General features: G+C 38.7%; 2 protein-coding genes across 2 annotated transcripts; one reads left to right on the top strand and one right to left on the bottom strand.

Annotated features, from left to right (window-relative positions):
• Nucleotides 1-1,669: 1,669 nt before the first annotated feature.
• Nucleotides 1,670-5,449, bottom strand: m17 (IL-6 subfamily cytokine M17). Its single transcript, XM_039658893.2, has 3 exons — nt 4,430-5,449; nt 3,947-4,098; nt 1,670-3,039 (listed from the first exon to the last, which is right to left on the bottom strand). Exons 1-3 carry the CDS (start codon nt 4,485-4,487, stop codon nt 2,584-2,586), a joined length of 666 nt encoding a protein of 221 aa, XP_039514827.2. The 5' UTR covers nt 4,488-5,449; the 3' UTR covers nt 1,670-2,583.
• Nucleotides 5,450-6,707: 1,258 nt separating this feature from the next.
• On the top strand, nt 6,708-18,654 carry taok3b (TAO kinase 3b). Its single transcript, XM_039658882.2, has 8 exons — nt 6,708-7,206; nt 8,457-8,693; nt 9,455-9,583; nt 13,516-13,719; nt 15,300-15,539; nt 15,907-16,119; nt 16,787-16,969; nt 17,103-18,654. The coding sequence occupies exons 2-8, from the start codon at nt 8,508-8,510 to the stop codon at nt 17,262-17,264; spliced, it is 1,317 nt and encodes a 438-aa protein (XP_039514816.1). The 5' UTR covers nt 6,708-7,206; nt 8,457-8,507; the 3' UTR covers nt 17,265-18,654.
• Nucleotides 18,655-22,494: the final 3,840 nt, after the last annotated feature.

Genomic DNA, 22,494 nt, shown 5'->3' with positions numbered 1-22,494 from the left:
ATGACGATTTTTACGTCATAATAAGCAGGAACAGGGCCTGAAATTAACACCCGACCACCTGCCAAATGTGGGTGAATTTTGCTATTGGCGGGTAACACTGTCAATCTACCTGCCACATTGGCAGGTAGCCAATGAGAATTGTGAGTGATTCATTAGGATTTTTACATTTCAACGAAGTCCGCTATTGCGTTGGACTTTAGCTAAAATGTGGCGGCACATTACTGGGGTAAAGAGGCCAGCTGAAACAAAACAAACAGCCAACAAAAAGATGAGGATGAGAAAAAGAAAAGTAAACAAGACATTTTAATGCAAAGTGAACAATCGGCGGCAATGGCAAGGTTCGTGAGCGGCTGATTTATGACAGCGACTGTTGTTTCGTAACGTTCATGCGATCAGAAAGAAGATGAGGCTCTTTTTCTGACTACGTGTGCGAGTATTAAACTGTTGATGAGATGGGATGAGATAATGTAACGCGTCGCTGTTGTAGGTTAAAGTACAATGACAGTTGCACAGATGTGTGTGCGTGTGCAACTGTGCATGTTGGGAGTTGGGAACCGGTGAGAAAATGTCCGGTACCCGGTAATTTTATCAGTAATAACAGTATTAATTTAGTTCATATTTAACCGTTCCTGAACGCTGTAAATAAAAGCTGTTAAGAGTAAGACCTGTCTACGTGACTAAATCCGCCATCAACACAGCCGCGTGTGATTTGTTTACGAGCTGTGGTAGGTCTATCTGTACTCAACAGATATATATATTATAGCCTATACTATATATGTTGTGTGTGTGTGTCTGTCAAAATCAATGAATAAAAAGATTTAAAAAAAATGTATGTTATTAGAGTTATTATTACTTGACAGCACTTAAATGTGTATTCTTACAAGTTAAAGAACAATATTGTGAAATTCCCGGGGTTTTTTTTTTTTTTTTAACGTATGAGGCAAAAAAAAAAAAAAAATGGCTGGTAAAAAGTCTCTGTGGCAGGTGAATTTTTAAATCCACCTGCCACAGTGGCCGGTGGCCAAAAAAATTAACTTCAGGCCCTGAGCAGGAAAATAAGGGAATAAACCATGACCATTCAAAAATATGACTGGATTTCTAATGATACAAAGCTTAATGCAAATGGGTGAAGTGTCCCTTTAAATACCAGTTACAGGGGTTAAAGCGCTAAACATACTTTTTTAGGCATTCTTCATCACAAATGCACTCCTACCTTGCCAAATCAGAAATTTTTAGCCATTTTACCATCTGGCCGTTTCATGGTGGATCCATGGTAGAATTACTGCATGAATATCATGACCCTGCAGGCAGCATACCATACCATACCACTTTTTGCATCACTAACTTTCTGATGTAGTATTGTGTTGGGAAGGGCCTCCCTTGATTCAGCATGATTATGCCTGTAAATGTTTCATTGAGATGCAAAATGTAAAAAAGCATTTTGCTTTTTCTAGTTGCAATATTAACAGATAATATTTTATAATATAATATATTAAGACATTTAACAAAATGCTGATAAAGCTCCCCTCCCTGTTTTTTCCTTAAAAAAACATTGCCACGCAGAACTTGACCTATAATGAATCTTCCTACTTCCATTTCCACATAAGCGTGTGACTAAGGCAAAGTGCCTGAAATGGCAACATTTGTACACAGTGTAAGGACAAGAACAGAAGTTTCCTTTAGTTTATTTTGAAGATAGGAATGTAAAGTGATCTTAGTTTTCATATAAATAAGTATCAAAATAATTACATACATTCATAATTTAAAACTGATAACTATAGAAAGCATTCAGAGCTGTGCTGAGTGAAATATACAAACCAAAGGATGTAAACTGTCAAACTATCAATCTCAATGGCTTGAGATTCACTCACATGGACAAAAACAGACTTATACCTTGTGACAGGGGAGACAGCTAGTCAGTTTTTTCCCCTTTCTGATGTGGTGAAATGAATGCGTCACTATGGGCTGATATCAGTCTCTTGCACTTCCTGACTTCTAAAATGGTCTCAACTCAAAACTGTCTCAAAAAGTACATATAACATTTACAAGGTTAGGTTATTCAGGTTATTTAGCACAGACCACAAAAGCCAATATGGCTAACGTGTGACATCACACTTTATCACTGCAAATTTCTTTATAATCAAAACAATTGTCTCTGACAACATGCATGACCTCATAGAATGCTGTTAAGAAATCAACAGTAAGTTCTAAGAATTGTTTTGTGCCTTCTTTCCTGAATGACAAAATGCTCCACATCCAGCCATATTGTATACAGTTCTGATGACAGCTGATGCTTCATAAATGAATCAAGTGCTTGTTTTTTTTTGTTTTTGTTTTTTTTTACTGTCAAATAATAAATGAACTATGGCAGTCCATGACATCCAAATACGTTTATCCATTCTAGTCCAAATGGAAGTTTAAAAAAAACTTTTTTGTCTACATATATGGATAAAGTATGCAGGGCAGAAATAAATTAAATGAATAAATATTACATAAAACAAATACTCCACATACTCGACATATTTTCAACATAGATTAACCAAAATAAATATTAATATTAAACCATCGACATTGTTTTATATCTCAGATTTTGTTTGTCCTTTTTCTGCACATTTTCCTCCTAAGAGACTTTTGTTCTTGAACTGCTTTGCTAAGGAGCTCCTGAAGCCGAGACAGGACAGTGCATCCATAGGCCTTCTGCTGGAAAATATTTTGTGCAGGGGGAATTCCCGTTGGCCTTTCAGCTGGATCATGAATAAGTATATTTGGTTGGAGGATTTGTAAGAGACAGTTCACTTTTAGAGCAGTGTGGCGAACATGTGTCATTATTATATTAAGCCCCTCTGCCACAGGGTTGGTTGGAGGATTGAAGTCTCTCTGCTGCTCCATAACTGTCTTCATGTGAGGCGGAAACTCTTTTAGGCGGGTGTAAACACTCAAGATGCGCTCCGATATAGTCTGGCCGGAGATTGTTGATTCTGGAACATTGTTCATTTGCATATCACAGATCAGGTCTGTAGAGTCTCCTTGACTGGCTTTCTGAATGAGAGAAGAGAAGTCTATAAAAACTAGTTGTACAAAAGTTTTTTTTTTCTTGTATATTTTTACAATCTATTTTATCCTTACAAATTTATCCTTTATATTAAATTCCAATATTTTCTTGGGCAATGCTCTTGGCTAATCCAGTGAACAGAATTAAGGATATTATCCAAGACCACTTTCCACAACATATTTAATAACCCCATGACTTGATTTAAAGGATAAGAATGAATAAAGTTTTTTTTTTTTAAAAAATGTTTTTTTTTTTACTCATAATTTCTAAATAGAAATAAAATATTTTAAAGCTTGGTGTGAGAATAAAATAATACATTTATTATAAAAATGTCCTCGGAGTTATAAGATATTATTCATTTCCATTACTTTTTCACATCTAGAAATCACACTTTTAAAAGAAGGCTTTTACCTATGTTTTTCACAAAAACCTTTCAGGGGGTCAATTAAATTGAGAAATATCTTCATATTTTCTTTGTTTGTCTTATTTAGGCCACAGCCCCTTAGACAGAGTGGCACTTATTTATTTATTTATTTAAAAACCCACTCTGTGACAGCTAGGCCCATTCAGTGTCTTTTGCTATTTTGAATATGACCATGAATAATTCTTTTGATAGACTACTTTACACACTTTATGCCAAATATATACTGTCGAATGGCTAAATTTACACTTCCCACATACCCACAGACTCCCACTCACTCTCAAAACTAACCAGTTTTATCAATGAAAGGAATCACCTCATTGGATGTGGAAACCACCCAAGCAACTGCTGACCATATTAGGCACGTATTGTCAGAGCATCTCTTATTTCTTACACCAATCACAACCCGAACTAGGATTATTAATGTAAACGTCATTTGCAATGTTAATTATTGTAAGAAAGAGAGTACTTACATATGTTTCTAAAAGCATTGCCGTCTTTTTGCTGGTTAACCTAGTGAGCTTGATACTACTGTGAAGAAGCCGGCTGCTGTTTTCATTCTTGCATGACATAGTTGGTTGCACTAACTGGACAGCAATGAAGATGAGGAGAGGGAGGATTATTCCTTAAAAAAATGTAATTAAAGGCATGTTAAACAAAGAAACTAAGCTCAAGTCAAAACAAATTCACATTTTAATGGTGCACACTTTGACAAAAAAAAAAAAAAAATGTCTTTAGATTCACTGCAGTCAGAATGACCAGATGATGATCTTATGACTGCACATATATAGTCAGTACATGTAAATCTATCAAATGCAACACACATTTCAACAAATATATGGATTTTGTTTATGTGTATTATAATTGGGTTATTAATTGAAGCACAGCATTAATAATATATTCCATATCTGACTGTAAGTGTATTGTTATGTGTGCAGGGTGGCAGTAATACTTACTGGATTTTGCTTGTGATCTCTGAGATAGGCAGACCATGTTCCTAACATGACAATTCATTCTCCTTTCACAGACAAAGTTTCAAACTGGTCATGATCATAACTCTGAAAAAGTTTTTAAAGACTGAAACCACACATTTGTCATTGGAAGGAAATGACGCAGCCAGCTTTCTGAGGCAACAAGAGTTCCCAGAATTTTTTTTTTCTTTTTGCGTCTTCATTATCACATGTACTATGTGTAATGCTCTCTCCTTCTTTAGCGTCCACCCAGTTTTTGTGAAGATGCATCTCCTTATGTGATGCACAGTCTGGATGGGTTGACACAACCATCATTACGTCAAATGAGCTTATAAGTAAAAATGTAATTTTAAAATGTAAAATGTTTCCTCATAAATCTTAAAAAAGATTTTGATGTTGCACAATGCCACGCAACAACATCTCTGAGTTCATTTTATTATCTACTTTGAGATTTATTTTTTATGCAAATATACTCTTGCATTTTGAGATCACACTTTTTGGACATTTTTACATATCATCAGTTGAAAACAATGCTCTAAGTTTGACAATGCCATGCTAAAAGCATGCTGCAAAAACGAGAAAAATAACCACAGTCCAGCACAGCGCTCTTCCACCCTTGCTTTGAACTTTGTCCGTTGTTGGTTCAACAGGAAGTGGTCTTGTAATAGGAAGGTAGTTTCTCAACTATATTTTCACTGACACCTTTCGATCTTTTGACGCCAAGTTTGGAATTTCAGCCCTATCAACTTCAGACAAGGAAGGAAGATGACGAAAGCACTTTGCTGTGCTTTGATTTGCCTTCGCTTTTATTCCACTAATGTGTGATGCAATTGCGCATTTATTGCATGCAGAATGCCTTATGTGGACAGAAAATCACATCTGATGTTTTCTGAGCTAAGCTTTATTTAATACCCCTTATGACTACAAGGGAAATCCCAGAGCCAAAAGTTTAGAACTTGCACAAACATCCTATAGTCCTCCAATTAAAGTCTGATCTCACAGCCACTATGCAAAAAAAAAAAAAAAAAAAAAAAAAAAAACGTTATATGCTTATAGACAAATCCATGTAATTTCTTTGGTAAGAAGTCTGCCTGTTCAAGCATAAGTGTGGCACTGATGTGGTAAGTTGTGTCAGTGTCACAGGGGAAATCAGTGTCTTCTCAGCAAAACTCAGGTAATAGTTCAGCACCTGGTACTTTCCACAAATCTTACCAAAAATCATACACAATTAGGTATGGTGCGGAAGGAATGAGGATATATTGGAAGTGTTGTTTGCTGACTGGTCACTTTCTCCTGTATATGTTACTGATTTAACATCCTGGGTTTTAGATGTGCATGGGTGTGTGTCAGCCCGGTCTCAGCATGGGGGCACCTTCAGCCCCTTCAAATGTTTATCTGCTTCAGTCAACTCTGAAATATTTGTAACTCAGTCACTGGAATTGTGCTAGTGTTAATTCAGCAAAATTCATGCTTTTGAGTGTCAGACAGGTCTGCATTTTATATGTGGGGCAAAAATATCAAAGACAATTTCGCTTAACCTCTAAACCACACAGGAAATGGTTTACTTGAGAGCCTAAGGAAATCCCCCAGTCTTTTTTACGTATTTCTCATAATTACCTATAGGCTAAACTCACCTCAAAATGTTTTACGTAGAATTTGACACTGGTTGAGAATAATGATAATTGCAACACATAGCTCTCCTATAATTCAGTGGTGAATCTTTATATTGTGTAAGAACTCATAAACATGTATAACAAACTGTTGACATGTTAATGAATAAGGTGTTTAAGAGTGCACGCAAATGGTTTAATGTTTTTTTTTTTAGGTTGTTCATATTGTGTATTGATGCTGGAGGCGTTCTGCTGTGACGCTATGATGACGTGTTCGGCAATTTCCTCAAATGCAGCAGGTCATTGTTTTTGGTTTAATTTCCTTATTTATTACATTTTATATTATTATGATTAATAATTTGATCGATTGTGTGAAACGGGGGACACGTAGCCGTATTCTAACATGACACTCATTGTAAGTTTGTAAACTATATTTTAATTACATTTCTCAAAAGTCCTAAGCTATTGATTCTTTACACGTACAACTTTTAATTAGCAAACAAATCGAAAACGAACACAATAATAAACAAACACTGACTGCACCTTTAAGTATGCAGCAGAGTTAGAAACGATAAAAGTTTAAGACGCATGCACGCGCGCGCACACTCTTTCCGCTGATTGCCCATGGTAGGCATTGCGTAACCGTGCGTAACTCACTCTATCCCACCGGATCTGTATGCTTCCTCCTCCTCCTCCTCCTCCTCCTCCTCCTCTTTCATCTCAGGAAGTGCAGCCGCTAGTCTGAAGAGAGGCTACGGACTCCCGCTCTCGCCGAACAGAGCGACTAGCGCGCCATCCATCGCGATGCTGTGCCTTTTGCAGGCACCTGTGAACGACATACGCCAGTAACAGATGAAGGGTGAAGAGGATGCGCTGGAAGCAGCAGGCTGTTTGCGGGCAGCAGGGAGACGCAGCGGCATCATCCTCATCCTCAGCATCAGCAGCAGGGCGCTCGGTTAGCGCCCACCCCCACTCACTTCGTCTTTTCCTCCCCCCCTGCAGAAGCATGCTTGCGTGAGGGATGAGGCTGGAGACAGGGACATCAGGCCAGAGCTGCGGCCTTCTTCTTTTCACAAGAGCCGGGCTCGCCATCATCGCAGCAGCAGCAGCAGCATCCGCCAACGCTTTGCCATCATCACACCAGCATATTTGGTAGGCAGCCTATCTCTCCTCTTCTGCTCGCCGTTTTTGCATAAGAAATGCAGGCCTGCCATGGTCATCCACTCAACCCCACATCAGTAACCATGGCAACCACATCCTGTTAATAAGCGCTTTTTCACCCCCCCCCCCCCCCTCCCGTCTTTCTGTCTATGGAGCGCAGGCTTATTTTCCGTCTTTTTTTGTAAAGATATTAATTTTGATATGATTTACAGCTCTTTTCTGGAGCTGTACATTATGTACAGTCACCCCCACCATTTGCAGAATGCAAACTAAGTCAAAGGTTTTATTTATAGTATATACAGAGAGAGAGGTTAGTAGGCTTCATGATCATTAAAAGAACATAATTATTTGCTTTCATATTGCCATTTTGATTCAAATAGTGACACTATTTGAATGATTATATTTTACAGACACAGTGTGTTCAACCCATCAAGATTAATCTGATTAGCTCCAAAATTATATGAACGTTTATACTTATTTGACATGAGCTGTGTAACATGCATTTAATCATTTTATTTTATAGATATTTTTTGTATGCAAGCTGGTTTTATGATCTCTAATCAAATGACAAACTACATGTTATATTTTTACAGTAAAAACTAAAGATGATTTAAAACAAACTAATTAATAATGTGAATTAGTAAAACACTAAACAGTGAAATCACTATATATACTTTTTCTTATGCACACATATTCATTTTAACTTAAAATCCTGTAACTGATAAACACTGTAGTATACACATTATGCATCCACTTTTCATGTATTCAGTAGCTCCTGTTGCCCAAAATTTATATATGGACATTTCAGATTTTTTGAAAAAGATTTTTTGATTTCAAAAAAAAAAAAAAAAAAAAGTTAAAAAAAAGGAAAATGTAAACAATTCATATCATTACACGCAGTGGCTCTGATGGAGCAAATAAACACAGTATTAAACAAAATGATGCATGCTCTCATTTTTATTGGTTCTATAATCATTTACATACATATGGTATATAAGGTTTCATATTTTTTCAATTTAGAAAATTCTGAATTAATCATAACATGACAGAAATGACTCGAATGTCACTTTACAGAATTGATCATTGTGGAGATGCAAGTAATTAGTAACTTTAATGGGAAAAATTACATTTTTATCTTAAATTAATACAGTATCTTACATCATGTGATTTAAAAGGTGCAAAGAGAAAATAATCTTGTTTGGCTTACGTGACCTTTGACCCCCTACACACTGTGATTGCAGGTCAGTGAGCAGATCCAGGAGCATGAGCAGGAAGCTGTGCGGCGTGAGCAGATGTCAGGGTATAAGCGCATGCGGCGGCAGCACCAGAAGCAGCTGATCGCCCTGGAGAACAGGCTAAAGGCTGAGATGGATGAGCACAAGCTCCGGCTGCAGAAGGAAGTGGAGACCCAGGCCAATAACACTTACATTGAACTGGAGCGGCTGGCCAAGAAGCAAGCTGCTCAGCTGGACAAGGAGGTGCTTGCTCATACTGTACTTTACACATAGTGGAGAGGGTTATGCAAAGTTTACAAGATAGCAATTTTTTTCTGTAAGTTGCTACTGTGAACATGCAGTGGGGTCCAAAAGTTGAAGACCACAGTAAAAAATTGGAACGGACAAAAAATCTCATTTGAACCTGGAAATAAATAGGAATTTTTAGAATTATGAAAAATGTAAAACAAATAAAGGTTATGAATTAAAATGATTTGGAAATATTTTAGTTTTTCGGTATTATCAAATAAGCACATTTGTGACACTGATCACTTGAACTCCTTTGTACAGGTGATCAGATGTTCTTTGAATCACTTTGGATCATCTCAAATCAACAAACTTGTGGATTTCAAGCAGCTCGAGGCTGCTATGATTAAAACAAAAGGTGAAAATACTATGCAGTTCAAAATTCTTTTTTTTTTTTTTTTTTTTTTTAGAATTTGTAATCAAAATAAACTGTATTAAATTGTAATGCGAAAGGATTTTCACCAGTGGTCTCAGACTTTTGTATGCCACTTTATGTGGATTACAAGAATTATTTGAAATAGATTTTGATGAAATGACTTAATTCAGTATGTTTATTCGTCACCATGATGACAAAATATTGTCAGTTTACTAATGCACAGCTGACCACAGGAAGCTTTTTGTGATACTTATCCTCCCTTGGCCCTAGGTGATTCATTTGTAAATGATTAATGTTGCAAAACAACATTTTTTATTTTTTTTTTCATTTTGTCTCTCTAAAGACGAAGGCCTCGGCAGCTGAGGAGAAGAGAATCCAGCAACAGATCTTGGTCCAGCAGAAGAAGGAACTGACCACCTTCTTGGACACACAGAAAAAGCAGTACAGACTATGCAGAGAAAGAATGAAAGAGGTGAGATCAGGACAGTCAATGAATTCACAGGTCACAGGAAAAAAACTACTTTTAATGGATGGGCCCCATTCTTCTCAATGAGTATACCATAGACCAGTGGTTCCCAAACTTGGGTACATGAGGTGACAGAGGGGGATATGCAAATAAAATGCTGCTTTTTGCCATTCATTTAATTCTATCATTTCAGTTCATTCTAAAATCTTTTGCAGTCATAACTGACTGCATGCACACAAGCAGCGTGCATCTTATAAGTTGCTTGCTGAGTATGCTACCTTAGCAAATCGTGCTTTACTGCCATTTACACGTACTAGCAAAAATATAGACACCGACTACGCATAGAGATCGTTTTAAGACTCAAACTCTCTTCGTTACAAAAACATACCCTTGTGTAAGTTCTTGTTTTTAATTTTTATATTATCTAAACAAGAATGCATTTTTTTCAGTTGAATTTATACAGTAGATGTTTATATTATGTACATTTGAGTGTTGTTGTCAGTTTTGTTTGCTTTATTTTGCAACGAAATAATAGTTCCAACCAAAGCCACAGCAGAACTGCAACACACAGATCCATCAATCAGGGGGTAGTGAAGGGAGAGACTTAAAAAAGGATAAAATTGCTGCCATTTACTGTAAAACTTGGAAACACCTCTCAGAGAATATTGAATCTTTTCTAATTTCAGAAAGAACATAACATCCCTTAGCCATTGGATGCTGGCTGGTAGGGGCTTTTTTAGATTTCCAGTGTAGAAGAAGCTGTCGTCTTGCAAATAGAGATGTAAAAGCAAGGATGTCGAATCGTTTCGATGTAAATCTATTGTAATCCTCTGGGCATCCAAATATGGCAATATGGTGAGAGATAGTTAAGTTCATCATCAATATTTCAGAAATAATATCAAAGTACCTCTGCCAGAAGGAAAAAACTAACGGGTAAGAAAAAAAAAACCCTGATCAGTTAAATTACAGGGAGAGGTATGGCATTTGTCACAGCTGTCGGTGACACCAGGAAAAATTCGTGACAGGCGAACCTTGGAGAAATGGATCCTATACAAGACTTTGAACTATATCAAAGTTAATCGGGCACAGGTTGGTGCATGGCGCAGTGGATAAGACACATACCTTTGGTGTGAGAGACCCGTGTTCGAATCAGCTGTGAGACACCAATGCATCCCTGAGCAAAACACTTATCCCCTAGTTGCTCCAGAGGCGTGCAACCTCTGACATATATAGCAATTGTAAGTCGATTTGGATTAAAGCCTCAGCTAAATGTAATGTAAATGTAAAACAAAACTTTAAATAAATGTTGAGCTCGAGTGGATTTTGTTGAGGGCAACGTTCCACCAAGTGTCATACAATTCCAACCCAAGTTCTCCCTCCCAGGCACTCCTAACTTTAGTGGTGGATGAGGTGTCATGAATCAGGAGTTAAAATTAAATACATTTCTGAAATGAAAGACTTCTGAGGGGGGATCTAGAGAGAGAAACTCTTCCCACAATTGGAGTGGGGGTGCCGAAGGGAATCGCAGTGTCTGATTTGAAAATAACGGAAGAGGTGAAATGGGGGAGTTGAAATTCACTTGACAAATCTGCAAAGCAACGGAAAGTACCATCTCTATAGAAATCTTTTAAAGTTTTCAGGCCTTTGTCATACCATGTAGAAAATGTGGGATCAGACAGAGCAGGTTGAAACAAATGTTTTTATTAAAGGAGCTGAAGTAGATGGAGAAGTGCATTTAAGAAACCTTCTAAGTCGGAACCATATTTTAAAGCCCTTTGAACAGTTTGCAGTTTGTACTGAAAGTGTCTTTTAGACCTTGAACCGTTTGGTTCCCACTGAAGTGCATTATATGGAGAAAAATGCTGGAATGTCTTCATCAAAAACCTTAATTTCTTTTTGACTGATGAAAGAATTACGTGGACATCTTGGATGACATTGGGGTCAGTAAATTATCAGGAAAAGTTTTTTCAAAAGTGAACTACTCCTTTAAGTAAAAAGATCATAATTGTCCATTCTACTTCCACGGTGGTAATACTGCCTGAAAAGTTGTTAGATCTCTTTCTTGATTAATGTCTTAATGTATGCACTGGTGTCATCCGGTGATACGAACTCCCTCTTGGCAAGATCGTACAGAACAGTATGTGACAAGGAGGCGAGCCAGGTAGAGAAGGCCATATCGTATCCCCGGTATCTCACGGAGTTGGTGGCGGAAGTCATTGAAGGTGGCTCGAGCACAGGAAGACTTCGCCGTATGGTCAGGGAAGATATGCATAGCCATGTTGCCGACCTTTATTCTTTGTTGGGCTCTAGCTCGCCGCAGAATGTCTGCACAGTGTGTATGATAATGCAGCCGGACGATTATGGGGCAAGGGCATTCCCTACAAGTTTTTGGCTTGGCCTGCAAGGTACGGTGGGCGCGGTCCAAAATGGGTTCCTTATCCAGCTGAAAGGCCTCTTTGAGCAGAGTAGAAACAGCCAACATCATGGAGGGGTTGGTTGAATCTTCAGGCACGCCAATGATCCGTATATTGTTGTGACGTGATCGTGCTTCGAGATCTTCACATTTAGTCCGCTCTTAGCAGCTCAGCAGACAGGTGTTCTTCAAGTGTTTACTTTAGACTGTAACGAAGTAATGTTATCACTGCAGGTGGAGAGTGAAGTTTCTTTTCAATTTCCAAACATTACAGTGCTCTTCAGGGCGCTCACTTTAGCCTGAATGTTTGTAATAGTACATGTCAATTTGGATTTAACTGCCTGCAGCTTGATAGACGTAAGATTTTCGCTTAGGGCAGCCTGGAGCTCGGTTTTGAAAATAGCCACCATCTCCTTGCAAAGTGAAGAGAGCAGTTTCTCCTTGAAATCGGGTGAAATAGCAGGCATTGCAGTCGCAGGGGGGAGCAGGAATCCCTACCAGGCGAGGATGTGAAGCGCTGCAGATGTAGCACTGCCAGTTTTGGGTTTAGCTGGCATTTTGTTCGGCAATAGTCAAAGCAGAAGTGTTAAATAGAACTAACACTAAGAAAAATATCACGAAAATGTGCCAAAGAACTTAATTTTGAAGCTAATTGCAGGAGCTCCTTCTCCAAGTTGCGTCCTACTCCATAGATCGTTAAACCGAACGTCCTCTTGCTGGCAAGAATCTAGTTGTTCCCTAAGACTTGCTTTTGATGAAACTTTTATGTGATATATCATTGAATCCACTAAATCCCAAATATGTTCATATAGGATTCAAGTCTGGACTTTGACTGTGACTAAAGATTGCCAACTGTGACTAAAGATGTTACACATACTGGTGGATTAACCATTACATAAATAAAAATGATTTTGGAAAGAACCAATACTGTTACAATAGTTTATGGCAGCTGTGACACAAACCTTACATTGGGTGGTGGTCTAATAAAAAAAAAAAAACTCTGCCACTCCTCACTATTGGCTGGTTCCTATCCTATCCCAAGCCAGGAATATGGGGGGAGCATTCTGGGATCGGGCCAAAAACGAGGTCGGGGCCCTCCCCACAGACAGTACGCCAAATAAGAGATTCCAACACTGGGTGGTGTATTCTAGTTATTATTATTAGGGGCCAAGCACCGAAGGTGCTGAGGCACCTTTTGTATCTGTTGGTTTTCTCTGTCTGACTATTTGTATGTGTGAACTTGTGAAATGGAAAAGGTGTGACTGCAGTTTAAGTGGAACAGAGGGGGTACACAGAAGGATGTTAAATGCCTCAGGGGCTACACCACTAAAAAGCTTGGGAACCACTACCATAGGCGATGTTATTTCCACAGGGCCCTGAACAATGTCAGACTAATTGTTTCATATTACCTGTAATAGTTGTAAGCCAAGTATAATTCCATTGCCACTTATGCCCTTATATTCTATTACCATGATTTTGCAGTAAAACATTACAGTAAGATGTATATTTTTTCTGTATACATTAGGAAATGAATGAAGACTCTGATACACCAAAAGAGGAGAAACAGGAGCGCTTGTCACGGCATAAGGAAACAATGCAGCGCTCCCAGGCTGAGGAGGAGGCCCAGCTGTTGAACCAGCAAAGACTGGTTTATGAAAGGAGCTGCCGTGCTCTAAAAAGAAGAAGCCTTATCAAGAAGCATGAGTTTGAACAAGAGCAAATGCGGGAGGCAAGAAATAATATGAATCACCACAAAGAATGTCTCAAGCACATTCTTTAGTTCTTGTGAATTTTGAGGTTTCATTTAGACATGAAATACAAATAAATAAGAAAGGTTTAAGCTTGTTTACGTTTAAAATTATGCTCACCTCACCAAGGCAGTATTTATTTGAAAATAACAGTTTTCTATTTTAATACATTTTAAAATGTAATTTATTCCTGTGATGGCAAAGCTGAATTTTCATCATTACAGCCTTCAATGTCACATGATCCTTCACAAATCATTCTAATATGCTGATTTGGTGCATAAGTAATGTCCTGGTTGCGTATGCAACCAGAAGGAGGGACGTTGTCGGCGTCGACTTAAATGGGATCACTTTAGGGAGTCAATCTTCTTTGAGTATTATTAGAACGAGCCAATGCAAATTGCCGTGCGAGATCTGCATCTCATACTCTACCCCGTGGCGCGGCTGTAAATATGGAAGTAGATGCACGCACCAGTTGATTTTTCGTTGAGGAGCCGAGCAGAGCCCGGAGTCATAACCCTTCACCGCTCCTCCGTCAAGGGTAGCGAGGGAGGACGAACCACTCAGGCCATTTTCGGCAGTAAAAGGTGCTGTCCATGACCTGGTACGCTCTCCATGCACTTGGGCTAAGAACCAGCATGGCCTGCCCCAAAATACCAGTCATCCAACCGAGACTGAGCAGGACACGGTGGAGGATTCTGACAATTCTGGATCTGGCTTGGGCAATGTTACGCTACCAGAGGGAGATAACGCAGTCGAGTCATCATCTCCAGTGGCCAGCTAACCCTCCGATGCTGCTATTGGTGTCCTGTTCTCTGGGGGGGGGGGGGGGGAGGGATCTCGACCTAAACACTGCAACGGTCATATTCCCGCAATGGGAACATGAACTGTCTACAACAGCATGCTGTAAGCCCAAACACGTGACGCAACAATTCTGACCGCACTGTAAACACCAACACCGGGGAAAACTTCCAGAAGAAGCACTGACACACTCGCTTAGAAGACCTGAACATGTAGATCGGCTCCGAAGCGAAATCAACTGGTGTGTGTATATATACTATCTTTTTATACCCACACTGCGAGGTGGAGTATGAGATGCATATCTCGCACGCCAATGTGCATTGGCTCGTTCTAATAACACTTGAAGAAGATTGGCTCCCTAATGTGATCCCATTTCAGTCGACGTTCTCGGCTGAAAGGGAACATTTATTATTAATAATGTTTAAAAGAATTACATTGCTCAATATTTTTATGGAAACCATGATAATAGAACAGAAATCTTTTGTAACAATGTAAAAGTCTTTACTGACACTTTTAAATGACTTTACAATCAATTTAACCCATCTTTGGTGAATAAAAGTATCAATTTCTTTAAAAAAAAATTTGACCACAACATTTTGAAAGGTAGCGTGCGTGTGTATGTAGATTTTATATAGTGATATTTAGTATTGATCAGAGCATTTGTGCTATTTCAAATCAGAAACCTGTTACACAGCATCTTTTTTTGTTGATGTCACAAACTAATGAAATATTATTCAAACATGTCTTGCTCTTTGTGTTAAAGGAACTTAACAAGAAGAAGACACAAAAAGAAATGGAGCATGCGTTGATGATCAGGCAGGATGAGTCCACACAAGAGCTGGAACAGCGGCATCTACATACCTTACAAAGGCTACGCTTTGAGCTGATGCGGCACCAGCATCATACTGAGTTGGAGAACCAGGAGGAGTACAACAGTCGCCGACAGAGGGAGCTCCACAGAAAGCATGCACTGGAACGCCGACAGCAGCCCAGGAACCTTAAGGTAAACATTTTGTAATGGTGGGTAGAACCAACTTAAAATATGAAGTTCATAATATAAATATAAAAATATAATATGTAGCAACTTTGGATGAACAAGTAATGTATTTAAATGTTAATGTTAAATGTTTTTCTCTCTTTGAAACAGTGAAAGTATACACAATAACACTATTGTGTTTAACTCATGTATGATTTTTTTTATGTTTAATTCCTTTTATAACTTTTTTAATTTGATTTGCTTTCATTTTTTGATTATTTTAAGTCCTTTCTGTGTAAAGCACTTTGAATTACCATATGAAATGTGTTATATAAATAAACTTGCCTTGCCTTAAATCATTATCATATATTATCAATGTCTCATCTCATTATAGACATTGGAGATGCAGATCAAAAAGCAATTCCAAGATACATGTAAGGTGCAAAACAAGCAGTACAAAGCTCTGAGGAACCATCAGCTGGAAGTCTCCCCGAAGAGTGACCACAAAGCCATCCTGAAGTCGCTGAAGGAGGAGCAGACACGCAAACTCGCGCAGCTGGCTGAACAATATGAGCAAAGCATTAATGAGATGATGGCCTCTCAATCGGTAAAGTGCACAAGCAGTAGAGGAAAATTATGTCAAATCACACAATTTGTCTTCAGAAAGTGGAGTCAGTGGCCTAGGTTATACACTTCACCTGGTAAATGAATTGAAACATACACTGCCAAAAAAAATGTGAATGATTTTCTTGCTAGCAAATTTCAACAATAATTACAAAGAAACAGCTTGTAACACATTGAATTAAATACAACATTTTGAAGTTGAAAGACTGAAATAGAATTGTATTATGTACTCTAATAATCTTTTTTCTTTTTTTATTTACAACTTTGAAACAGTACAGGACTTGCCTATTTGGAATTAGAGAAAACCTGTTTAAATCGAAATGGAGTGTTTAATTGTTCTTAAACAAATGCTGTTTTCATATGCAGTCAAAATATGTTTTTTTTTTTTTTTTTTTTTTTTTTTTTATATTTCCCTTATAGCTTCAGGCTAAAACTGTTTGAGAGGTTTCCCTCTAGTGGCTCTGCTAGGAACTGCTAAATTAGGATTTACAAATTGCATTTCCACAACCAAGCCAAAGTTTCTACTTGCACCATTTGTCCAAATGAACACTGTTCACAAGTGTAATATTGCTGCTTATATATGCAATATTGCTTTTATTCAATATGGAATAGTATAGAAAATCTCTCTCAGTTACATATAATTCTCTCAGTTACGTTTAGATGAAGAGCAGGAGGCTGAATGTCAGGCTTTAAGGCAGCAGCTACACCAGGAGATGGAGCTCCTTGATGCCTACCAGAACAAAACCAAGGCACAGATGGAGGCCCAACATGAGCGTGAGGTGCAGAAGTTGGAACAGAAGGCGTCTTTGCGCCGGGCTCACTTGGAACAGAAGGTGAGCTTTTTTTTTATTAAATTAACCTCTGTAATTCATTGAATAGATTTGACCATAACTGGTCAAATTGTGAACTTTGTTGTAAAAAATGGAAGAATCTTGTCTGAAATACTGCCCACACCTCTGTTCACAGATTGAAGAAGAGCTGGCCTCACTTCATAAAGAACGGACCGAAAAAATCAAGCATTTATTTGAGCGTCAGGAGCGAGAACTGGAGATGTTTGATTCAGAGAGTGCACGGCTAGGATTCGGGAGCTTGGCCTCGTTTGACTTTCCCAAGGATGAGGCCAGATGATCCAACAGAGGTAAAAAGGGACTGTTCAACACTGATGTCTTTGGACACATTGTGCCTGCACTGTCCCTGATTGTTGGATTTACCAAGATTATCCAAACAGTGACCATGCTGGATCAATATCTTATAACTCATATAGGCTGTGAGAACTTCACTGTATTTCTGAAAGGAGAAACTAAACAGCTACAAACTCAAAAGTGGTTTGGTGGTGCATCACTGAGCTCATAAACCAAGAAGAAATATCTTGACAAACTGACCTTTTCTCCATGCCATTGTCCCACTTTTGGTATTAAATTAGTAATTCAGGATATTTTAGTACAAGTAAGCACTTTGATATGTTGAGTACGATCCCATCATGTTAGGTGGAAATTATGTGTGAAATGCCTTTGGTGTCATCAAAGGACATTGCGACTGTAGAATGTGTCCTGCGTCTTCACCGTGGCTATTAGCTGTTTTGTATGTATCACAGAGAATGTGACTACTGTTGATGAAAACTTTACGCAGAAGCAGATTTTGAAGCAGTGTCTGATTTTAAAATTTGGTGAATACATTAAGAGCTTTTAATTAATTTCATATTGTGGAACCCACGCTTTATTTCTTTTTACTTATAAAAAGAAGAAAGAACAAAAAAAAAAAAGAACAAAAAATGTACTCATTGTTCAGTATCCTAAATTAATTGCAATTAGTTTTATCAGGATGTGGACTTATTACATTGAATCAGTTCTGTCAGAGTTACTGGTATTATTGCATGCACTTTAAAAGACAAATTCAGGTTGTGAAGTGGAGCATGAATCTGTCAGAGATTTTAGCCGTGTACAAATAAAAGTGGTCATACAGTTTTGTTTTCATGGCTATTGATACTGAACATAAGCTTTATCTTTGATATAAATACCCGCCAAATTGCCAAATGCCTTTAAGTTCTGTTGATGAATGTTTTTGTTTTCCTTATTTTGCACAATTTGTTGAATTGTGATTCATTCAATGTGGACTTATCACTGCTCTTGTACAGGGAAAATGTTGCAATTTGTGTTGTAAAATTTTTATATAAATATTTGTATATGATAACCTAAATAGGGTTTACATATGTATTGATCTATCATTGCCAACAAAGACCTATGGAACTCTCGTTCAGTGAAGGCAGAGGAATGCAAACTTATTTTTGTAAGTAAAATAGAAAGTAACTTATATTCTCGTGCATCATGTGACAGCCTTCATGTCTGGTGGAGCTATAATGTGAACACCTCTGTATAACAGAGTTCATGGCTTGTCATTTAAGAAAGACACCACTCCAGCAACTAGTAGAAGGGGTTCAGTTGATTCTTAATTCACAAAAACATGTACTGTATAGGCAGATTTGTGGTGTGTAATAAAAGATTCTTTGGGCCTGACCAACTACTATCTTTTATAAACTCTGACCTTTATTATTCATGAGTGTCTCATAATGTTTTATCCGTGATAAAACTGTCTTTGCACAAATGAAGTGATGTTTTAACAAATAAACACAATGAAGTTTTGATTGGCTAGTAGCATGCTATGAAGTTTTGACTGTCAAACAGCATGCTGGGAACTATTGATGGATTTCTTAAAGGGATAGTTCACCCAAAAATGAAAATTCTGTCAGTATTTACTCACCCTCATGTTGTTCCAACCCCGTAAGACCTTCGTTCATCAAGGATCTCCTCAATCCCGCCGTCACGTCTTCCATCTAAGAAGCAGAATCTGAGGGCTCAGAGGTGGACTCATCCATCACCCTAGCTGAAGTCACCGAGGTAGTCAAGAAACTCCTCAGTTGCAAGGCACGGGGGTGGATGAGATCCGGCCTGAGTACCTCAAGTCTCTGGATGTTGTGGGGCTGTCTTAGCTAACATGCCTCTGCAGCATCGCGTGGCGGTTGGGGACAGTGCTTCAGTGCTTTTTAAGAAGGGGGACCGGAGGGTGTGTCCCAACTACAGGGAGATCACACTTCTCAGCCTCCCAAAGTCTATGGCAGGGTACTGGAGAGGAGAATTCAGCTGATAGTGCAACCTCGGATTCAGGAGGAACAGTGTGGTTTTCGTCCGGGCCGTGGAACACTGGACCAGCTCTACACCCTCTTCAGGGTGCTGGAGGGTTCGTGGGAGTTCGCCCAACCAATCCACATGTCCTTTGTGGATTTGGAGAAGGCATTCGACTGTGTCTCTCGCGGCTGCCTGTGGAGGGTGCTCCGGGAGTATGGGGTCCGGGGTCCTTTGCTAATGGCTGTCCGGTCCCTGTATGACTGAAGCAGGATCTTGGTTCGCATTGCCGGCAGTAAGTCAGACTTCTTCCCAGTGCATGTGGGACTCTGGCAGGGCTGCCCTTTGTCACCAGTTCTGTTCATCATTTTTATGGACAGAATATCTAGGTGCAGCCAGCGGCCGGATGGTGTCAGTTTTGGGGACCACATGATTTCATCTTTGCTCTTTATGGATGATGTTATCGTGTTGACCCCTTCAGACCAGGGCCTTCAGCATGCATTGGGACGGTTTGCAGCTGAGTGAGAAGCGGCTGGGATGAGAATCAGCACCTCCAAATCCGAGGCCACGGTCCTCAGTCGGAAAAGTGTGGCTTGTCCACTTCAGGTTGGTGGAGAGATTCTACCGCAAGTGGAGGAGTTTAAGTATCCTAGGGTTTGTACACGAGTGAGGGAAGGATGGAACGGGAGATTGACAGACGGATCGGTGCAGCTTCTGCAGTAATGCGGTCGGTGTACCGGTCTGTTTTGGTGAAGAAGGAGCTGAAGGTGAAGCTCTTGATTTACCGGTCAATCTACGTTCCTACTCTCACCTATAGCCATGAGCTTTGAGTCATGACCGAAAGAACAAGATCCCGTAAACAGGCGACCGAAATGAGCTTTCTCCACAGGGTGGCTGGGTGTTCCCTTAGAGATAGGTTGAGAAGCTCGGTCACTTGGGAGGAGCTCAGTGTAGAGCTGCTGCGCCTCCACCATGGGTGGATGGATGGATGGCTGAAAAATACAGTTTTGTGTTGTTCATGTTTTGACTTTTTGGACAAAGCATTCAGAAGTTATGAGCAAAAATAGTCATTTTTCATATCTCCAGACCAGTAGGTAGTGCTGTGCCGAAACGCAGCATGTAGCCTCAGGTCATGCTTGTGATGACATGTACCAAGTTTGGTCTGAATACATTTACATTTATTCATTTAGCTGATGCTTTTATCCAAAGTGACTTACAATTGCTTTATATGTCAGAGGTCACACGCCTCTGGAGCAACTAGGGGTTAAGTATCTTGCTCAGGGACACATTGGTGTCCGGGTCTCTCACACCAAAGGCATGTGTCTTATCCACTGTGCCATCTCCATCCCAATACAATTAAGCGTTGGGGACATACAGCCTTACGGCTGTTTTCGCAAGCGCTACATGAAATGTTTTTGTGTGTTTATTGAAAACAATTTGACGAATCAACTTGAATTGAAAACTTTTTGTCTGCATGGTCTGGAGATCTGGTGCAAATCACCAATGATTTAGTAAAAATCAAACAAACCATCTAGGACAAGTTTGCAAATGGAGTTTTTTTGGACAATTCAAAATGGCGGACATTTTTATGACGGAAAATTATGTCATAGGGTGTGATTGAATCATCATGAGCTCAGGAAACAGGAGAAATTTTCTTGATAGGCCTACGGTTCAAAAGTTATTAGCATAATTTGAGTGAAACTTTGGACAGGTCAGGTGGTAGCGCTAGAGGCAATGAGTTAGAGACACCAAAATTGGTGTCTTTAATGTTGGGACTGTACTCTATCATAATGTCAAACCAAAACAACTTTACCACAGATGGTTCTATGGGCTGCCTTAGACGCCCAGTCAAAAGAAGAAGAAGAAGAATAGAAGAAAGAAATTAATAAGAACCGGAACAGATACAATAGGTCCCTCCGCACCTTTGGAGCTTGGCCCCTAATAGAACAAGAATGGATACAATAGATGCCTAAGGTGCATGGCCTCTAATAAAGCAGATAGCAAATTCATTCAATATAAAAATAATTAATTGTCAGATTCACACACACAATATAAAACAATAAATTCTTATTTTGCAGTCCCTCCATTGACCACAAGATGGTGACATTCCTTACAGAAACACCAATAATCAGAACGCTCCACTTGTAATATTCTACTTAGAAATATTTTTAAACCCTTTCCAAAGAAAATATTACTACATTATTAACAAATACGTGTAATTAGTGTAGTGTATTGTATATATCCTTTACACTACTCAAATCCAAATCAATAACTTGATGTTGGAATAACTCCATCTGGAGAAAGTCTGTTTTCCCACTGAGGGACGCAGTAGCAATGGCAGAGTTTAGCCATTTAGCGGTTTAGCGGTCTGGAAGTTGTTACACATGAATCAGGTAGGCTACGATGGGTTAAAATGGGAGGGAGTTGTCTTATATTCTTATTATAGGTTTTAAGGTATTGCAATTCTGTGTAGTAGCCTAACGTTTCCAATAAGAGATAAGCTCCTATTTGGATCGAGAATGTTGCTAGTTGCTCCTATTACGCCCCTTGGCATAGACTTCTGTCTTCCCATTAGAAATGGTTGCTAGCGAGTAACATTCGCCACCCAGTTACACTACTTGACCACACGAGAGAGCACGCTAAGATTTTTAAAGAAAGGTTGTTTTTGACTCTCTTATACAGTTCCAGCCATATACTGCATCTTTCTAATAATATGACCCTTTGATCTAAAGATTTAATACGTATGTGCTTGAGATTTAGACGTATTAAAATACATTTAAGAAATAATTAAATAATAATTGGTCAAGAGCGAAGAAAAAGCATCCATAATGGACCCATTACTTCAAAGAATCTAGGTTTGTGATTTTAATCCACTGCATAGGCTAATACTTTCATTTTTTTGTCTCCACTATTATTAGCTTCACACTATTATCACTATTATAGGGGTCTACTTTAAACTTTAAATGTTCAAATATAGTCTCAAATATATACATTTGTTAGTAATTCATACACCCTTGTTATTAAAAAATCAAATGACCCATGAGTCATAATAAGTAATTAATTTAAACTACAGCAGTTTGAGAAAAATCTTAAACTGATTAATTCAATACACACAAAAAAAGCTGCCATTAAATTAAACTACGTTAACTTTAGTTTGGTTATCAAGAAAGTGAATTTGTGAAGGGCATCAGGCCTAATTTTTCATTACACGTGTTGCTTTTAATCATTTATTTTAAATG

The sequence above is a fragment of the Pimephales promelas genome, chromosome 4 (genome assembly GCF_988280905.1).
Source record: "Pimephales promelas chromosome 4, fPimPro1.hap1.1, whole genome shotgun sequence".
Taxonomy (NCBI): Eukaryota; Metazoa; Chordata; class Actinopteri; order Cypriniformes; family Leuciscidae; genus Pimephales; species Pimephales promelas.
This window is presented reverse-complemented; position numbering and strand designations above follow the sequence as displayed.

Coding starts and splice junctions, on each gene's coding strand:
- m17 (XM_039658893.2), bottom strand. CDS start 4,487: ATGAATTGTCATGTTAGGAACATGGTCTGCCTATCTCAGAGATCACAA. Junction 4,099..4,429: donor GAGATCACAAGCAAAATCCA/GTAAGTATTACT, acceptor CATTTTTTTAAG/GAATAATCCTCCCTCTCCTC. Junction 3,040..3,946: donor CAATGCTTTTAGAAACATAT/GTAAGTACTCTC, acceptor TCTCTCATTCAG/AAAGCCAGTCAAGGAGACTC.
- taok3b (XM_039658882.2), top strand. CDS start 8,508: ATGTCAGGGTATAAGCGCATGCGGCGGCAGCACCAGAAGCAGCTGATC. Junction 8,694..9,454: donor CTGCTCAGCTGGACAAGGAG/GTGCTTGCTCAT, acceptor GTCTCTCTAAAG/ACGAAGGCCTCGGCAGCTGA. Junction 9,584..13,515: donor GCAGAGAAAGAATGAAAGAG/GTGAGATCAGGA, acceptor TGTATACATTAG/GAAATGAATGAAGACTCTGA.